The sequence below is a fragment of the Loxodonta africana genome, chromosome 23 (assembly GCF_030014295.1).
Source record: "Loxodonta africana isolate mLoxAfr1 chromosome 23, mLoxAfr1.hap2, whole genome shotgun sequence".
Classification (NCBI taxonomy): domain Eukaryota; kingdom Metazoa; phylum Chordata; class Mammalia; order Proboscidea; family Elephantidae; genus Loxodonta; species Loxodonta africana.
In genome coordinates this window covers 24,239,143-24,257,641 of record NC_087364.1, presented here as the reverse complement: position 1 = coordinate 24,257,641, position 18,499 = coordinate 24,239,143, and the positions used below count along the sequence as shown (strand labels likewise).

At 44.4% G+C, this 18,499-nt stretch overlaps 1 protein-coding gene across 2 annotated transcripts in view; it reads right to left on the bottom strand.

Moving 5' to 3' along the window:
• Positions 1-18,499, bottom strand: part of SPATA13 (spermatogenesis associated 13) — a 67,860-nt gene that overhangs the window by 16,853 nt on the left and 32,508 nt on the right. For both annotated transcript variants that reach the window (XM_023553132.2, XM_023553131.2), the window contains exons 2-6: positions 10,644-10,780; positions 9,075-9,254; positions 8,561-8,746; positions 4,886-5,065; positions 601-833 (exon numbers count right to left, since the gene is read on the bottom strand). In XM_023553132.2, the coding sequence (XP_023408900.1) occupies positions 601-833; positions 4,886-5,065; positions 8,561-8,746; positions 9,075-9,254; positions 10,644-10,780 (916 nt within the window). The remainder of the gene's footprint in view (positions 1-600; positions 834-4,885; positions 5,066-8,560; positions 8,747-9,074; positions 9,255-10,643; positions 10,781-18,499) is intronic.

Genomic DNA, 18,499 nt, shown 5'->3' with positions numbered 1-18,499 from the left:
CTACAAAGGAGTATTTACAAAATACATGTAAATTATAAGGAATAAAAATACAATAAAGATCCCCAGGCACTCATGACAGTTTAAGAATCCTGTTTTGAATATCTCTAGGAACAAATATTCTAGAGCCTCTCCTATTACCGTTTCAGTATTTAACAATCGTAAACATTCTAAACACGCACAAAATTCTCCAATATTGTCGTTGTTAGATGCCATCCAAATCAATTTTCAACTCACAGTGACAATATATGACAGCACAGAACTGCCCCAAGGGTTTCCTAGGCTGAAATCTTTACGGGAGCAGATCGCCAGGTCTTTCTCCCGCAGGGGAGCTGGTGGGTTTGAATCACAGATCTCTGATTAGCAGCTGAGCAATTAACCACTGCACCACACTAATTAAAGCCTACGAATGAGATTTTAGCTCATCTATTACTGCTATGTGAAAGCCCGGAGGACTCAATAATTCCATAGGAGAAGAGCCTTCCCCTCAACTCTCTATTTCTGCATGGAGGCCTGAGCTGGCTTCGAGGGCCTCTGCTGGGACCAGTCATTGGCACGCTGGCCATGCTCTGGCGGCCCCAGCCCTCACCTGTGCAGCCTCACCTGTGCTCCTGCGTGGTGTACTTGAGCAGCTCAGCCAGCTGCAGCGGGTACTTGCAGATCTTCTGCACGGGTGTGAGCAGGAAGCCATCAATGGCAATGTCTATCATCTGCTGGAGCAGGCGGCAGGCCTCAAAGAAGTGCCGGTACTTGCCCTGCTTCATGAGGTTGGCAAGTTCCAGGCAGGCGCCAGGGTGGTTGTTACAGTATTCGGAATAGATGGCGAAGCCCTCTTGCTGTGAAGGGAAAGCAAAGTACAATCAGAGCATGTGGGGCTCTGAGGCATGGCAAGGACACTCACAGGCCCAGCCCCATCCGAGGGACCATCCTGCGAAGGGAAGGAGAGGCACCACGGCAACGAGAACAGGTGTGGCAGCTGATGGCAACCCCAGTCACTCTGCATTTCTTTTCCTACATAAACAGCAAGTCCACATTTCTGTAGAGGGGGCGCTTCCAGATCACCTCAGGGAGGGAGAGGATCTGAGGGGCTCCTCAGGGAAGGGAGGAATGAGAGGCTGCGTGGGACTTGGCACTGTGGTCCCAACCACATCTGCCTTACCAACAACCAACCAACCCAGTGCCGTTGAGTCGATTCCGACTCATAGCGACCCTACAGGACAGAGTAGAACTGCCCCATAGAGTTTCCAAGGAGTGCCTGGCGGATTCGCACTGCCGACCCTTTGGTAAGCAGCTGTAGCACTTAACCACTATGCCACCAGGGTTTCCACATCTGCCTTAGCAGCCCCAAAAGTGTATGTCACAGGTACTTGGTGCGTCTTCCACCCAGCTCTGCTCCAACATTAAAATAGCAGAAAATACGACATGTCCAATAGTCTAATCTCTCAAATCTACAAAATACTTCAACACCTCAACAACAAAAAGACATATAATCTATTTAAAAAACAGGCAAAGGATATGAACAAAGACTTCACCAAGGAAGACATTTAGGTGGCTGACAGACACATGAGGAAATGCTCTCAATCACTAGCCATTAGAGAAATGCAAATCAAAACTATAAGGAGATACTATCTCACCCCAATCATACTGGTACTAACTAAAAAAAAAAAAAGAAAAAAATAACAAATTTTGGAGAGGTTGAGGGGAGATTAGAACTCTTATGCACTGCTGATGGAAATGTAAAATGGTACAATCACTATGGAAAACAATATGGTACTTCCTTAAAAAGCTGGAAATAGAAATATCATACGATCTAGCAATCCCACTCCTAGGAATACATCCTAGAGAAATAAGAGCCGTCACATGAATAGACCTATGCACACGCCTGTTCATTGCAGCACTATTCACAAAAGCAAAAAGATGGAAACAACTTAAGTGTCCATCAACAGATGAATGGATAAACAAATTATGGTACATACGTACAGGGAATACTACTCAACAATAAAGAACAATGATGAATCCACGAAACACCTCACGACATGGATGAATCTGGAGGTCATTATGCTGAGTAAAATCAGTCAGCCATAAAAGGACAAATATTGTATGAGGCCACTATTACAAGAACTTAACAAAAGGTTTTGACACAGAAAAAAAAAAATTCTTTGATGGTTATGAGAGCAGGGAGGGATGAGGAGAGGAAAACACTAGATAGAAGACAAGTGTCAACTTTGGTAAAGACAAAGATGACACACAATATAGGGGAAGCCAGCACAACCTGACCAAGGCAAAGTTGTCACAGAAGTTTCCTAGACACATCCAAACACGTTGAGAGACCGAGATGCTGGGGTTGAAGACAGGTGATCCTAGTCTCGGGGGGCATCTAGGTCAACTGACATAACACAGTTTACAAAGAAGATGATCCACATCCTACTTTGGTGAGTAGCATCTGGGGTCTTAAAAGTTTACAAGTAGCCATCTGAGATTCATCTACTGGGCCCATCACGTTTGGAGCAAAGGAGAATAAAGAAAACCAAAAACACAAGGAAAATATTAGTTCAGAGGGCTAAAGGACCACATGAATCAGAGCTTCCACCAGCCTGAGACCAAAAGAACTAGATAGTGCCTGGCTACCACCACTAACTGCTCTGACAGGGATCACAACATAGACTTTCAGACAGAGTGGGAGAAAAATACAGAATGAAATTCGAATTCGCAAAAACAGACCAGACTTACTGGTCTGACAGAGGCTAGAGAAACCCCCGAGACTGTGATCCCCAGACACTCTGCTAACCCAGAACTGAAACCACTTCTCAAAGCCCACTTTTCAGACAAAGATCAGACAGGCCTATAAAACAAACAGTTACACCTGCGAGGAACATGCTTCTTAGTTCAATCAAATATACGAGGCCGAACAGGCAACTCCTGCACAAAAGTAAGATGAGGAACTGGACAAACGGACACAGGGAACATGGGGTGGAAATGGGAAGAGTGCTCTCACATTGTGAGGACTGGAACCAATGTCACAAAACTGTATGTATATAAATTTCTGAATGAGAAACTAGAGCTGTAAACTTTGACCTAAAGCACATTAAAAAACAAACCAAAAAACAGCAGAGAAGAGGATGTGCTCGGCCCAATTTTCTCCCTCTTTTTCACCTTCACTTTCATTGACAAACTTCTGGACCATGACCAGGAGGCTTGGATTCACCGCCTCTACCTGCTGACAGGCTTTCTCCTTGGCACCTACAGCCTGGCTTCCAATGCCAGCCCCGGCTCTGCTCTGAGGGCACTGACCACCCTCCAACCTCAAACTGAAGGCCTCATTTCAGGGCTGCTGCCATCCTTTTCTCATGACACTGCTCTTCTCCTGGCTCTGGGGTGACACTGTCCTGACCCCCCTCCATGTAAGCCATGGCTGCTAGCATTCAGACACAATGCTCCCACCACCCTCTGTGCCGCTGACTCACCAGTGTCTCCCTCCATCCAGGGAGTCCCTGGGAGATTCAATGGTTAATGTGCTGGCTACTCACAGAAAGGATGGTTGTTCGGGTCTACCCAGAGGCACCTGGGAAGCAAGGCCTGGCAACTTCCAAAAAATCAGCTGTTAAAAGCCCTGTGGAACACAATTCTACTCTGATATACACGGGGTCCCACGAGTCAGAGTTGGCTCAATGGCAACTGGTTTTTTACCCCTATCCAGAGCTGCTATTCCTTTTTTCCCGTGTCCCACTTGACAGTTTATACTTGATGTGCTCAAACTCTACAGGTCTAAAACCAAACCCCTATTTCCCTAAAAAACAGATTTTCCTAGCTCATCTGTTAATTTTTGGAGACTCAAAATCCGGGGGCAGCTTTGAGTGCTGTGTTTCTTTGTTCTCTATGACCAGTCTTGTCAGCTTTTCTTCAAGAATACACATTTCAACAAATCCCTTTCTTATTTTTTCTAAGCCGAGGCCCACTTCATCTCCCTCTCCAACTACCTCTGTCTCTTAATCCAAACTCTCCTGTTCTCCACAGCAAGACTTCCTAAGGCTTCTCTTGCAACATTTTACCACTCTGCTCTGCAGCCTGACCTTACGTAACTTTGGAGGCTGGCCTCTTACGTGGACCTTCTGGTCTGGCCAAGCACATCTTTTAACCAACCCCCAAACATTCCCAGAGCATTTATGAGGCTGTCTTCCCACTTGCATTACCAACCAAAACCTTCATCTGTTTAAAAATCTACCCACCACAGAGGGCCAGCTCTGTACAGCTAATGGACCTGGCACACAGAAGTGCTGCTGTTACTGTTATTATTATTACTATTATTCCCCCCCTGACCATTTTGGCTAGAAATGAAATCTTCTTCCTCTGAAATATTTTAGTAATAAATAACAGTCAGTAGTCAACTAAAAGATGATTGCCCTAGCCCATTCTCCAGGTTCTGCAGTAGTTACAGTGGTCTTAAGCACGATTCCAGAGCCACACGGCCTGCACTTGAATTCAGATCTGCCACTTACTTGTGTGTGACCTTGGCCCTTAGTTTCCTCATCTGTTAAATGAACATAAGAATCATATCTACCACATAGCAGTATAGGAGCTGATATAAGAAAACCCTTAAAATAGTGTTTAACACACAATAATAAGTATTATTAGAAACTACGCCAAATACAATGCCCCCAACTCTACATCTAAACTGTATAATAAAAGTGCAATATGCTAAAAAGACAGAGTATTTAACTAGGTAAAGATCAACCATATAAACCCATCAAATTATTTTTCACAAGTGACTGCTCCACTCTATGAAAAACTAATCTAGCAAGCAAACAAAGGACTCCTATTTTTAGTGGAGGAACATTACAAATGCATTTTTAACTGGGCGTCATTAATGAAGACTTAACGGGTGACATACGTGTTCAAGAAAGCAGGACCCTATTTCACTTAAGTGAGGTTCTTCTTTATTGTACTGTTTCTCAAGGTCTTTCAGGAACTTTCTTTGGAACTTGTAAATATCTTCAATGTTTCCAAAAATGGTGGCTAGTTGTGCAACAGTGAACATTCCTGTGTGCTTGCGACACTGCCGAATATAGCCCTGCAAGGATAAAAGTAAACTTTTATTAATTTGAAAATTCAAATGGAAATTATTTATTTGAACAACATAGCTATTTGGACTCAAAGCCATGGTCCTGAAATGGGTTTTATTTTATTTATATTTTTATTGTGCTTTAAGTGAAAGTTTACAAATCAAGTCAGTCTCTCATACAAAAATTTATATACACCTTGCTGTACACTCCTAGCTGCTCTCCCCCTAATGAGACAGCACACTCCTCCTCTCCACCCTGTATTCCCCGTGTCCATTCAGCCAGCTTCTGTCCCCCTTCTGCCTTCTCATTTCCCCTCCAGACAGGAGCTGCCCCCAGAGTCTCATGTGTCTGCTTGAGCCAAGAAGTTCACTCTTCACCAATATCATCTTCTATCTCTAACTCCAGTCCAATCCCTGTCTGAAGAGTTGGCTTTGGGAATAGTTCCTGTCTTGGGCTAACAGAAGGTCTGGGGCCCATGACCTCCAGGGTCCTTCCAGTCTCAGTCAGACCATTAAGTCTGGTCTTTTTTCAAGAATATGAGGTCTGCATCCCACTGCTCTCCTGCTTCCTCAGGGGCTCTCTGTTGTGTTCCCTGTCAGGGCAGTCATTGGTTATAGCCGGGCATCATCTAGTTCTTCTGGTTTCAGGCTGATGTAGTCTCTGATTTATGTGGTCTCATGGGCTCCTAATTACCTTGTGTCTTTGGTGTTCTTCATTCGCCTTTGCTGCAGGTGGGTTGAGACCAATTGACGCATCTTAGATGGCTGCTCACTAGCATTTAAGACCCCAACGCCACTCACCAAAGTAGGATAGAAAATGTTTTTTTAATAGATTTTATTATGCCAATTGACCTAGATGGTCCCCAAACCCCCACCCCTGCTACTCTGGCCTTCAAAGCATTCAGTTTATTCAGGAAACTTCTTTGCTTTTGGTTTAATCCAGTTGTGCTGACATCTCCTGTACTGTGTGTTGTCTTTCCCTTCACCTAAAATAGTTCTTGTCTACCTACTACCTAATTAGTGTTGAAGTGGATTTTAACTGGGGAAAACTATTTTAATTTCTACCAGTCTCTGCTGTGATAATTAATCATGTCCATGACTATAATTTGCCATAAATACTTTAAAAGCAAAAGGAAAGAGGAAAGGTACATATGGAGGGATTTATAAGTCAAAAAATCACGTAACATTTCCAAATTAAACTCATGAAACGAGTTGCTTACTTTCAACTGACAGATCAAAAAAAAAAAAATTGTATTGTCACACTTTTTCTAAACTTAAGATAATCGTTGTCCCATCCCTAATTCCATTTCACAGTTGAGAAAGCTTGTCCAATACAGACTGCCATCCCTTGTTGAATAGCTAGTTCAGTGCTGCTCACTGTGAATCATGGCAAAGAGCCAAGAATGCCTTAGCCAAGGATTCCAGCATCACTTACCTTCTGTGTGCAGCACAAATCCACAGATCTTTAATCAGAGCACTGCTAATTAATTCTCCCTGTATAACAACATGGTTGTACTATAGCTTGGATAGAAGTTGGTGGTGCAGGGATGACACATATATGTAATATTGTCTTCAAATTAGCATCATGTAGTTAAATATATTAAACTGGTATATTTGGTAAATACGTATCACTGACTATTTGAAATGTATTTTAACAGAAAGATGATATAATGCCATGGCTAAGCATACTGACTCTGGAGTACACTCCCTGGGTTTAAATCACAACCCCACCACTTAACTTCCCTCTGCCTCAGTTTGCTCATTTGCAGTGTGGAAGGTAATAGGAGGTGTCTAGTGAGAGTGTTGTGAGCGTTGCTGTTGTTAGTTGCTGTTGAATCAGCTCTGACTCATGGCGACCCCATGTACAATAGAAAGAAATGCCGCCTGGTCCCGCACCATCCTCACGCTTGGCGGCATGCTTGAGTTATCGTTGCCTTCCAACCTCCGGGGCTCATCTTCCAGCATTTTGTCAGACAACATTCTGCCAGGATACTTGGGGTTTTCAATGACTAATTTTTGGAAGTAGATCACCAGGCCTTTCTTCCTAATCTGCCTTGTCTAGAAGGTCTGCTGAAACCTGTCCACCACGGGTGACCCTGCTGGTATGTGAAATACCAGTGGTATAACTTCCAGCATCACGGCAACACGCAAGCCCCTACAGGAAGACAAACTGACAGACGGGTGGTGGGCTGTAAGCGTTAGAGGGGGGAATCCATGTGAAGGGATGGTGCAGAGTCAGTGCTCAACAGTTACTGGCAGTTATGAGTATTGTCCTAAAACGCTACCTTAGAGAAACTTCCTTAACCATGTATTTACACAGAAGAAGATGGTTAGCACAAATAAGCTAAACATCGAATGCCTTTATCCAGTTGGTTAATCTAATTTTAGAACGGCCAGTTCTCTCAGTTCAACTTGTCTTCAAAGCTGAATTGTCCTAGTTGAACTGACACTGCCAAGATCAGCATTCACAGTAAAGATGGATGGAATGATCAAATTGGCCAAACAACCGTTTAGTGTAACACTCATATACAATCCATAAAAGGCAAAACTATCATGGAAGGGCAAAACCTTTCACGTACACTTTTACTAATGGCCAACTGTCTGTGATCAGGAATAAGACAAGACTACAAACAATTCATTGCAGAGTAGAATACGATGATGCTGTTGAGAACAGTCTTGGTGTCACTAGATAAAACCAAGTATTCTGTCAACCTCTAAATACTGATTGCAGTAACTCAGAATGATGTCTGTGAGTCAAATGATTAGAGCCAGTGGGCTGTGGATACTTACAAGCCTTTGTAAAATCAATATTCAGAGAAAAACTGTTGCCTTCTATGAAAGCCATTCACTTTGAATAATCTCAGGGGTTAAGTTCAAGTCCTGAATGAGATAGTTGTACGGCGCCCTTGAAAGAGAGCTGGCTACAACAGCAGGTAAGGTGGCCATTTATACTCATCGGTGTATACTGTTGTTAGCGACTCTATGCACAATGGAACTCCATGCAGAACGCTGCCCGGTCCTGCGCCATCCCCACAAGCAGTTGTGGACCAGACTGTTATCATCCATAGGGTTTTCACTGGCTGATTTTTGTAACTGGATGGCCAGGCTTTTCTTCCTAGTCCATCTTAGTCTGGAAGCATCACTGACACCTGTTTGGCATCACAGCAACGGTAATGGCTGAGCATGAGATGCACTGGCTGGAACTGAGCCCAATTCTCTTGCATGGAAGGTGAGAATTCCACTAGTGAACCACCAGTGCCTCCACTGGTCTGTAAACAAGTCTTTAATGAACTGAGCGGGTAGTCTGTGCAAGGATTGGATGGGTGTCAGTGGAGGTGAGGAGAAATGAGTGTAGACAAATATATAAATACGAGGATAACTGAGTGTCAGCCCTCAAAGAGTTTACAATCTACCTGGGGATGGAGGTAGGGAAGAACACTATACTGGGAAAACCACAGTCACAGTGTACAACCTTGAGTGACATAAAAGGGCCTGGCACCTCACCTCACAGATGTCCTTGAGATGCTTGATGTATACCCGCTCTGTGTTCATGATCTCCCGGATCACGTTCGTCCTCATCTGGTGCTTATTTTCCGCGTGTTTGAGGCGGGCGTGGCCAGCACCCTCATCCTCCTCCTCGCCCTGGGTGCTGGTGGAATTCTCTGGCAGCTCTTCCTGATTGACTCGCAACTGTGGGCAACACAAAGGGCAGCTGACATAGGGGTGAGCCTTCCACAGGGCCAGGCCAGTGAGAAGGTAGCCTGGCCACAGTCTGGAGAGTGCCAGACAACTCAAGGGACAGAGCAGAATGGCAAACAGCTAGTTTACCTTAGTTAAATTTTTTACTTCAATCCAGTGTAATTCCTTAATGCTCTTAGATAGTCTTATACAGGTTTGACTTGCATGTTGGATTAAAAACCATTACAATAGAGCTGAGTCTGTAAGGAGTGAGACTGGCCTCACACGATTTCCTGTCTCCCCTTCCGTACTGTGGAGAGTGGAGACAGCCACCACTTACCCTGACAAAGCTTGCAGGGAACCAGGCTTCCTTGTCTTCATTCCGGCCCCACCACCAGTCCTTATTGGAGGCCTCCAGGACTTGGATGACGTCCCCGGCCTTGAAGCCCAGCTCCTGGTCATCCATGGTCACATGGTCCCACAGGGCTTCTGCGCAGACCACACTGCCATCACTGATAAGCTGAAACGGAAGACACACGGTGGTGCTGAGCAGAGCGCGGGGGCTGGCAAAAGGGTGGAGGAGAAGGCGTGCGAGCTCTTTCAGGGTGAGATCTGTATCTAGTCCTCATTTGTATACACCTATCCTGGGGTGGTATGAATGGTTTGCCCTCACCTGTTAACTGAAAGGTTGGAGATTTGATCTACCCACAGATGCCTCAGAAAAAAGGCCTAGTGATCTACTTCCAAAAAATCAGCCACTGAAAACCCTACGGAGCACAGTTCTACTCTGACACACACAGGGTCGTCATGAGTCAAAATCAACTTGACAGCAACTACTAAAAAACTAAAAACTGGTTACACAAAATGAACCAAGACCTTGTATGTCATGTAAAAACACACTGGGGCAGTCAAAATGAGGAGCATTACTCGGATGGTCTTAAAGGAAGCCCCAAATCTACTTTTTAAAAAAACGTATCACTAGCTCACTTATCTGTGGATCACCTCTCCAACAAAACTGAGTATCTAGGCTACAGCAAAAAGCCAGGAACTAGTCCCCCCAAAATGGTTTCTGAGCAGTCAGGCTAGTTGCCATGAAGCCAAGCACCCAAAGGTTATGCACGTACTTTACTGAGAATCCCTGACATCTTCACCCAGAGCTTATTGTCCATACTTTACAATTTAATAAACACTGTCTCTAATTTTATTAAAGAGAATAAGACATGATCCCTAGGTATTTAACAGTTAATTTAAAATGTAAAAACACACAGTGACTCAAGAATTACAGCCTCTGGGCCCGTCTCGTGGCCTGCCACAGGAGCACATCTCCTTAGCTCCCCATGGGTGACAAGATGTTATACAATAACTAAGGATAGTCATCGGGATTCCGAGTTACTGAGAAGTTAGGCTCCACACACTCTGATCAAGACATCAAAGAGTTAGAGGATTTCTATAAAAAGGGTTAAAACTACAGGATGGCAGAAAGAATACCCTATTTGTAGTCAGAAAATGTGCAGTTAGTCAAAGTTCTGGCATTTGCTAGCAAGAAAGTTAATCTCTCAGTGTCAGAATGTTTATTAAAATGTAAATAATAATTATAGCATTTACGTCTTAGATCAGTTGTGAGAATTACAGGAGATAATAAAAGTGAAAGCGTTGCATAAACTGAAAAGCACTAATCAAATGCCAACTATTGCTGCCAGCATTACTTGAGCAGATATGCTTTAGTTATCTGGAAAATTAAATCGCAAGGCTTGTCCTTGGCAATGTCAGAAAATCATACTGTTGTTTTAATCAGAGCTCTAGGTTTTAGGGTTTATTTAGTTAAAAAAAAAAAAAAAATTAGATAGCCAAGTTTGCCTTGATTCTGGATGCTGAAAATCGGGTTATTTACTACTGCGAATTCCAGTACCTCGTTGATGGCTAGCTGCTCCCCGCCGGGCTGTAAGTAGCGAGGGTTGGCCTGGCAGAGCTCTTCATAGCTGTAGTCCTCCTCACTCCCATTGTCGTCAACTAAGGCAGAAGACTCAGTACCTCCATCTGCAGAAACTAAAACCAGAGGGAGGGCAGGGTTTCAAAGACACAGCTAACACAAGTTGTCTTTAAGCGATGCAATCAATCACCTTGGAGGACGTATGCCCAACGATCAGTTACTCAGAAAATTCTACCGATACTTTAATTCAAAGGTACCCGTCGATGCTAAGAAGAACTGGAGTCAGGTGTTATGGGAAGTGTGAAGTGGAACATTTCAGAGAACACTGCTAACAGGCACAATGTCAACCTGCGAATTCAGATACTAAATGAGTTATGCATGATTTAGTTAGAAATTTATGTTCTGAAGTTGATATAAAAAACATAAATATAGTGTTTCCAAGAAATGTGCTGACAAGTCTGACAAGTGGAAAAAAAAACCCAAAAAGCTAACTTTAAAAAAAATGTCCTACTTCCATCATTCACCTGAAAGGCAATAATACTGTTACCAAAATGTAAAGGTTGTAATAGTATCCTAAGAGAAAACGTGTAATCATTCTTATCATTTGTCCATAAATGACAGGAATAAACTCTCAGTATCAGAATTAGGAATTACATAGCACTGTTATGGATTGAATTGTGTCCTCAAAAAGTATGTTTTGAACTCCTGGCCCCTGTCCCTGTGATTCTGTTTGGAAATAGGGGTTTTCTTTTGTTGTGTTAATGAGCCACACCAGTGCTAGGGGATCCTAAACCTAATCACTTCTGCACTATAAAAAGACCAGAGTGGGCATAGAACACACACTTGGGGGAAGACAGACTCCATGTGAGGATGGTCTTCAAGCCAAGGAACAACAAGCCAGCAGCACTAGGTAACTAGGATAAGCACCTTTATCAAAAAGAGAAGGACCTTTCTAAGGATGGGTGTGGCATTTTGGATTGGCCACCTTCATATTCAGTGGCTACTTTTCTACTGGTGACTCTTCCCAAGGCTAATCAGTCACAGAGCAGAGAGAAGTTTCTTTTTTTTGGACCATTGGCTTCACCCATCTTGTATAAGCTCAGGGACTTCTCCAGCACTAATTTCTCTAACGGAATGAATGGCTGCCAGGTGCTGCGTGTGCTAACTGCTGGGGGCAACACACAATAGGAAATAGATGTCTCCTGTCCTTAAGGAGTGGAGATTTCAGGGAGGGGGTGCACTGGAGGTGGGGTAGAACAAATAAAATCCAAGTATTTATGATTCAAGCCAAAAAGTTGGAAATACCGAACCAAACCTGTTGCTGCTGAGTCAATTCCGGCTCATAGAGATCCTACAGGGTAGAGTAGAACTGCCCCACAGGGTTTCCAAGGAGCTCCTGGTGGATTCGAACTGCCAACCTTTTGGTTAGCTCTTAACCACTACACCACCAGGGGTTATAAGCAAGGTAAAAATCAAGTAGTAGGAGGAATTTTAAAGCAAGAGACCATTCCATCGCAAAGAGTACAGGGAAAGGCTTCGTGGAAGAGGGAGCAGTGGCTATTCAAGATATTTGAGATGGCTGCTGATTGGGGGAAAAAAAGTGCTTTAATTTGAAGCACGTGGTACAAGTAGACTGGATGGAATAAAAGAGACTGAAAAGATAAGGTGAACACACTGTGGAAGTCCTCATGGAGGAATAGAGCAATGGGCTGCTATGTTGGGGTCATGAGCACAGGAGTGACAGGTGTTGAATAGAGGTCCCTGGATACCACAGAATAGAAAGGTTTAGGGTCACAGAGGTCTGGGTCTAAATTCCCTCCCTGCCCCTTTCTAGGCATGGGACCTCAAACAGGCAACTTCCTCTCTCTCTCTGCTCCACTCCCTTCTTGGGAAAACTAGCACTTTCTTTTTGGAGAATTAAGCAAGACAATGTGCATCAAGATCCTAGCATCCTTGGCCCACACTTGGGGCTCAACAAACGACAGTTATTGTGGTGCTGGTGATAAGCATGAGAAGAGTTAGGCTGAAGAAAAATGACTTTACTACAGCAGGAAGGAAGGGCTGGGGGTGGGGGGAACCTGGAACCACAGGAACCAGTGGGAAGAAGCTGGGTGAGCTGGAAGGAGTGGTCATAGGAGCTGCACAAGGGCAGTGGCAATGGGGATGGAAGGGAGCAGATTCAAGAGTGTTGTGGAGGGTGAACAGATGTTTGGAACAAAGAGGGTAAGATCACAGAGGTTTCAATTTCAAGTTACTGGAAGACCTAACCAAAAAAAGGGACGTTGGGAGAAGCCACTGTGATGGGAAGGATGATGAAAACTTGGTTTGAACAAGAGGAGTTTGACACTGCAACGGGACAGTCCCCTGCCTGCCCTTCCTTTTTTTTTTTTAAATAATATTTTATTGTGTTTTGGGTGAAAGTTTTCACAATTAGTTTCCCATTTAACAATCACTACACATATTATTCAGAGACACTGATAACATTTCTCACATGTCAACATTCTCATTAATTCCGTTCTAGATGTTCCATTGCCAGTGCTCTACTTTCCTGCCCCCTTACCTTCCATCTTTGCTTTAGAGTAATTGTTGACCCTTTGATCTCATATAGATGATTTTTTAAAGGTACACGGTACTAACAGGTGATATTCTTTATTTTATGAGTCAATCTGTAATTTACCTAAAGGTGACCTCAGGAGATAGTTGAGTCTCTCAGGGCAAGAGACTGGAGGAGTCCTCTAGTCTCAACTGGTCCAGTAGCTTTGGACTTTGAATTTGAGTTCTGTTTCACAATTTTCTCCTAGTCTATCAGAATGCATCTATAGTGGCCCTGATAAGACACCCTTCCTTTTTCTCAGAGACTTGGGAATCTAAATTTCTAGTAACTTTATCCTCAGGGAGGAGCCCTGGTGGCCTAGAGGTTAAGCACTTGGCTGCTAACCCAAAGGTTGGCGGTTGGAACCCATCAGTCTCTCAGTGGGAGAAAGACCTGGTGATCTTATACCAAATTATATTAAATTCTTATTAAATGTGAATTGAATTGTGTCCCCCAAAATATACTGGAATCCTAACCCCTATACCTGTAGACGTGACCCAGTTCAGAGATAGTTTTCTTTGTTACGTGAATGCGATCCTTCCAGCGCAGGGTGGATCCTCAACTAACCACTTCTGAGTTACAAAAAGAGCAGATTAGACACAGAGATACACACAAGGGCAACACAGGCACCACGTGAGGATCATGGACAAGGAAGGAATCAAAGAACTAAGGAACACCCAGGGCTATGAAAACGAAGAAATCCACATGGCTAAGATCGTGATTTGGACTTTTAGCCTCCAAAACTGTGAGAAAATGAATTTCTGTTCTTTAAAGCCACCACCTTGTGCCACTTATGTTACAGCAACACTAGGTAACTAAGACCATGTATATGATGATGAATTCAAGCCAAGTACACAAAACTAGAAAGGTATACAGACTGTAAATAATCTCACAGCAAAACACACACCTACAAAGACCATGGGATGTAGTGGGGAGAAGATATGGACACATAGGTGGACACAGCCTTTCCCAGTCAGGCCCAGCTCACGGCCCAGACCCCTGCCCAGCTACTTCCTCCTCTCTCCGCCTCTGTCCTCCTGCTCCCTAAGTCTAAAGTAAGCAGTTCTTGGTGATCCCCAGACAAACTGGGTCTTTTCAGTGGTCTGCACTTGACATGTGTTTCCTTGCTGCTCGGAGTGTCAACCGCCTCTCCATCTAGCAACCGCCCACACCCATCTGCAGTCATCTCCCTTTCACAGACCCTCCTGTCACCCCAAGGAGAGTGAGCTGCTCCCTCAGATGTTTTCTTCACGGTAACTTCTGTGATAGGACTTGTCATGTTGAGCTTTAATTCATCAGTTTATGCATCTGTGTTCCCAGGTGCCCAGAAGAGTGTATAGAACCTAGCAGATGTTCAGTAAAATGTAAATGGACTGACAACTGCTCTATAGCTGGCAAGTTAGGGCTCTCTGCAGGGAAAGTAAGCTTCTGGGCTCTGACCTCACCTGCCCTAGGTCCCTGTCCCCACCCAGGTCCTTCCCTGATTCCTACCCCACCTCATTCAAAAAGGCGAAGGGCTATCTGGGAGTTAAAAGTGAAAGTGAGCTGCCTCAGGGATGAAGGTGTTGCCAAGAAGGAACATCTTTCTGGATCACACAAAGCCAAAAGCCAAGAAACAATCTCTGCAGACCCCTGGTACTGCCTTCTGGGCCCCTCGCTTTCTTACCAAGTCACCAAAAAAAGAGAGGGTAGGCTTGTCAGGGACACAACAGATTCTGGCACCACAGCCGTTCCAGTGTCCAGGTGAGTGGAGTACAGTGCAGGTGTGTGTTCCTGAGGACCACCGGTCGCCGGGGCTATGCCACATCCCAGCATCCTCACAGGAGGGCTGCCCTCCAGGAGTACGGTGTTGTTGGTGCCACAAACACTTCTGTTACCCAACGCTGGGGGTGGGTGGGGATGGCTTGTCTTTCTCAAGTCAGGCTTCTGCTGAGATTGTACTATGGATGGTGACTGCTCCTTCTTACGTGTAACTTCCGCTGAGGATGCTGGGGCTGGGGTGTTTTAAGTGGAGAATGCAAGGCTATCTGGTTTAGGCCGCTTTCCTGCTGTGGGTGTTTGAGGGAAGAAGTCTTAAGGAAACAAACAAATTTTTATTTTTACATGCATGAGCATGTCTTAGGCTACAAAGTAAACGACTATACTCCATCTGAAAGCCTTCTCTACCTGGAGTCCTCAGGGCTAGCTGCCCAGACCAAGGTGCCCAGCAACTACACTGGTGAGTGGCTGAAATGTTTTAATTCTCCTGGGTAAGCAGACTACATACAAACCCTTAGTCTTTCAGCGGGGCCCAAGGGTAGCGATCTGCAGATTTCAGCAAGCACCCATCAGGCACTGCCAGACGCAATGACATTTTTCCTTTTCACACTTCAGCAATAGTTGAGCCAAAAGTTGTGAAGCTCAGTAAAATAAAGGTGCCTGAGCCTCCTCTCTCCAGAGCAAAGCCCTGAACATGACACTTTGTCACTTGAAGAACCACTGAACAGTGTTTTCCCCCAGGGGAGATTCTTTACCATCTAGATCAGATGGCTGTTGTTACGAAAATCAGTCAGGAAATGAGAACTTTTTTTTTTTTTAAAGCCAGTAGTGATCACACATAACCACATAGTTCACAGGAGTCTAATAAAAGAATTAAAAAACATTCCACCGGGAAGATGCTAAACCTTTACAGGATGTATCGGAGTAAAACCCTCTGGAAACAGACAAAGACTCCATATACTGAATGATTTCTGAGTGGGTATCAAAGAGCCCTGGTGGTGCAGTGAGTGGTTAAAGCACTAACTGAAAGGTCGGGAGTTCAAACCCACCAGCCCCTCTGCAGGAGAAAGATGTAGCAGTCTGCTCTATAAAGACTTACAGTCTTGGAAACCCTATGGGGCAGTTCTACTCTATCCAACAGAATAGCTATGAGTCAGAATCAACTCAATGGCAGTGGATTTTTGGATCACATGCACTTAGGAAAACGGCTCTGGCTGAGAGGCTCACGAGAAGGATGACTTAAGAATGAAGTGTTTCAACGTAAGGGATGAGCATTACTGAGCGCTGCAGAAACAAGATGGTTCTCAGGTCTCACAGGGTGGCAGAGACAGTTTTGTAGTGGTCTAAGTGAGGCAGAGGTCCTGGGGTGGCGCGATGGTTAATGCCCTCGGCTGCTAACCCAAAGGTTGGAGGTTTGACTCCACCCAGAGGGTCCTTTAACAGAAAGGCCTGGCAATCTGCTTCTGAAAAATCCGCCACTGAAAACCCTGAGGAGCACAGTTCTACTCTCGCGCGCAGGGATACCATGAGCGGGGATTGACCCCATAGCAACTGGTTTTTTTTAAGTGAGCAAGGGTTAAGAGATGGGGTGGGAGAGACCAACGTGGATGAGGCAAAGGCTAAGGAATTGAGAGTAAAAGAATCTGGGTAAGTGTCCTTGCTTTGCTAACGTTCTAGCTAAATTACTAGGAGTAAGGCACATGACCTCTTTCAATTCCAAGTTTTCCATTTGTAAAGTGGCGGTGCGTTTACGTGTCTGATCTACTCAGAAGTCATGCTTTTTCTTCTCCCTTTCATTTTTTTTTTTTTTTTCTCTCATATCTCACATCAAGTTTCCAGCAACCCTCTGGCTCTATCTTCACAACACATTCAGGACCCAAGCACTTCTCACCCCTCTGTCAAGGAGGGTCACCCACACCTAGGTCAGGTCCGCAGCCTCCTCACTGATCTCCCTGCTTCTGCCCTGGCCCCTTTTGGTGCTCTCATCCTGGCAACCAGAGGGTCCTTGAAGCCACAAGCCAGTCAGATTACGTTGCTCTTCTGCTCAGAACTACTCAAAGGACAAGAAGCCAAGGTCCTTGCAGACTCCCTCCTTCCCCTCTCCATACCTAATAAACACATTACCTCCTCCTGCTCAGCTCAGCTCCCTGACTTCCTGGCTGCAAACACTCCAGGCACCCCCTCCTCAGGCTCTGAGGCTCCTCCCCAGACACAGAAGCATTCACTTCCCTCTCCTCAGGGCCTCTTGCCCAAGTGTGCCTTCCCTAACCAGCCCATTTAAAATCCACCTCCACCCCCACACATACTCCTTAACCTTCTTCCCTGCTTTATTTTTCTCCATTGCATTGACATCATCTAATATATTCTGTTTACCCTCTGTCTCCTCCAACTAGAATGTAAGCTACATAAAGGCAGTGATTTTTTTATGTTTATTCTTAACTGTGTTTCTATACCTAGTCCACTGCCTGGTGTATGTAGGTGCTCAATAAGTATCTGTTGGCTGGATGGAAATACAGTATACTGACTAAGAATAGGGCTGGCTTCAAATGATAGCGCCAACAGTTTTTTTTCCCCCTTCTACAGGGAGTCCCTGGGTTATGAACGAGATCTAGTCCCTAAGTGTGTCTTTATGTCGAATTTGTAGAATTTGTATGTAAGTCGGAACACGTGCATATGGTTCTTAATTAGCCTTACTTTAGTGCAGGGCCTGGAACCTGTTCATTCCGGTTCAGACCCCTACTGAGAACTTGCATTTGTAACAAGTTCCCAGGGGATGCTAATGCCACTGGTTAGGGACCAATTTTGAAAAAAAGCAGTGGTTCTCAAAATTTATTACACATAAGAATCACCTGGAGATCTTGCTAGACTGTAGATTCTGATTCCATATATCTGGGGTGGAAATACAATTTCTCAGCGTGTGTTCGAACCCCGAATGAACCAGTTGGAAGCCTTGCTTTAGTGGAAGCAAAGGGTTAAAACCTTCTGAATGATTTAAAAGCTGCAAATACAGCAAGCGAAGGTGGTTGTGATGCATTTGTTGCAACTAAAATCAAATGTTCCTAACCCAAGGACTTAGTGCGTTTTTCTTGTTTGAGTTGAGTCTTGGGTCACATTCCTTTCTCAGTTTTTTTCATCTTTGAAAACCAGGTAATAGCCACGTCACAGAGGTATTTGTAAGAATTAATGAGATTCTATGTGAAAAAGCACTTAGCACACAGTAAAGTCTCAATAATTGTGATTACAGTAGTCTGTTGTGAGCTTCAAATGAAATGATTTATGAAAGTGCTTGTAAACTTAGAAACACTATAGAATTGCAAAATATTATTTGATGGGGAAAACAGTTAATTTATTGTGCAGTTATAATGTAACGGAACATTTTTATGTGGAGCTCATATAATCCTCCCTACAACACTATGAGTGAAGTCCCAATCAGTATCACACGCTGTGCCCACCTGGTACAGCTCTTACCCTTTCGGGCTGTGGT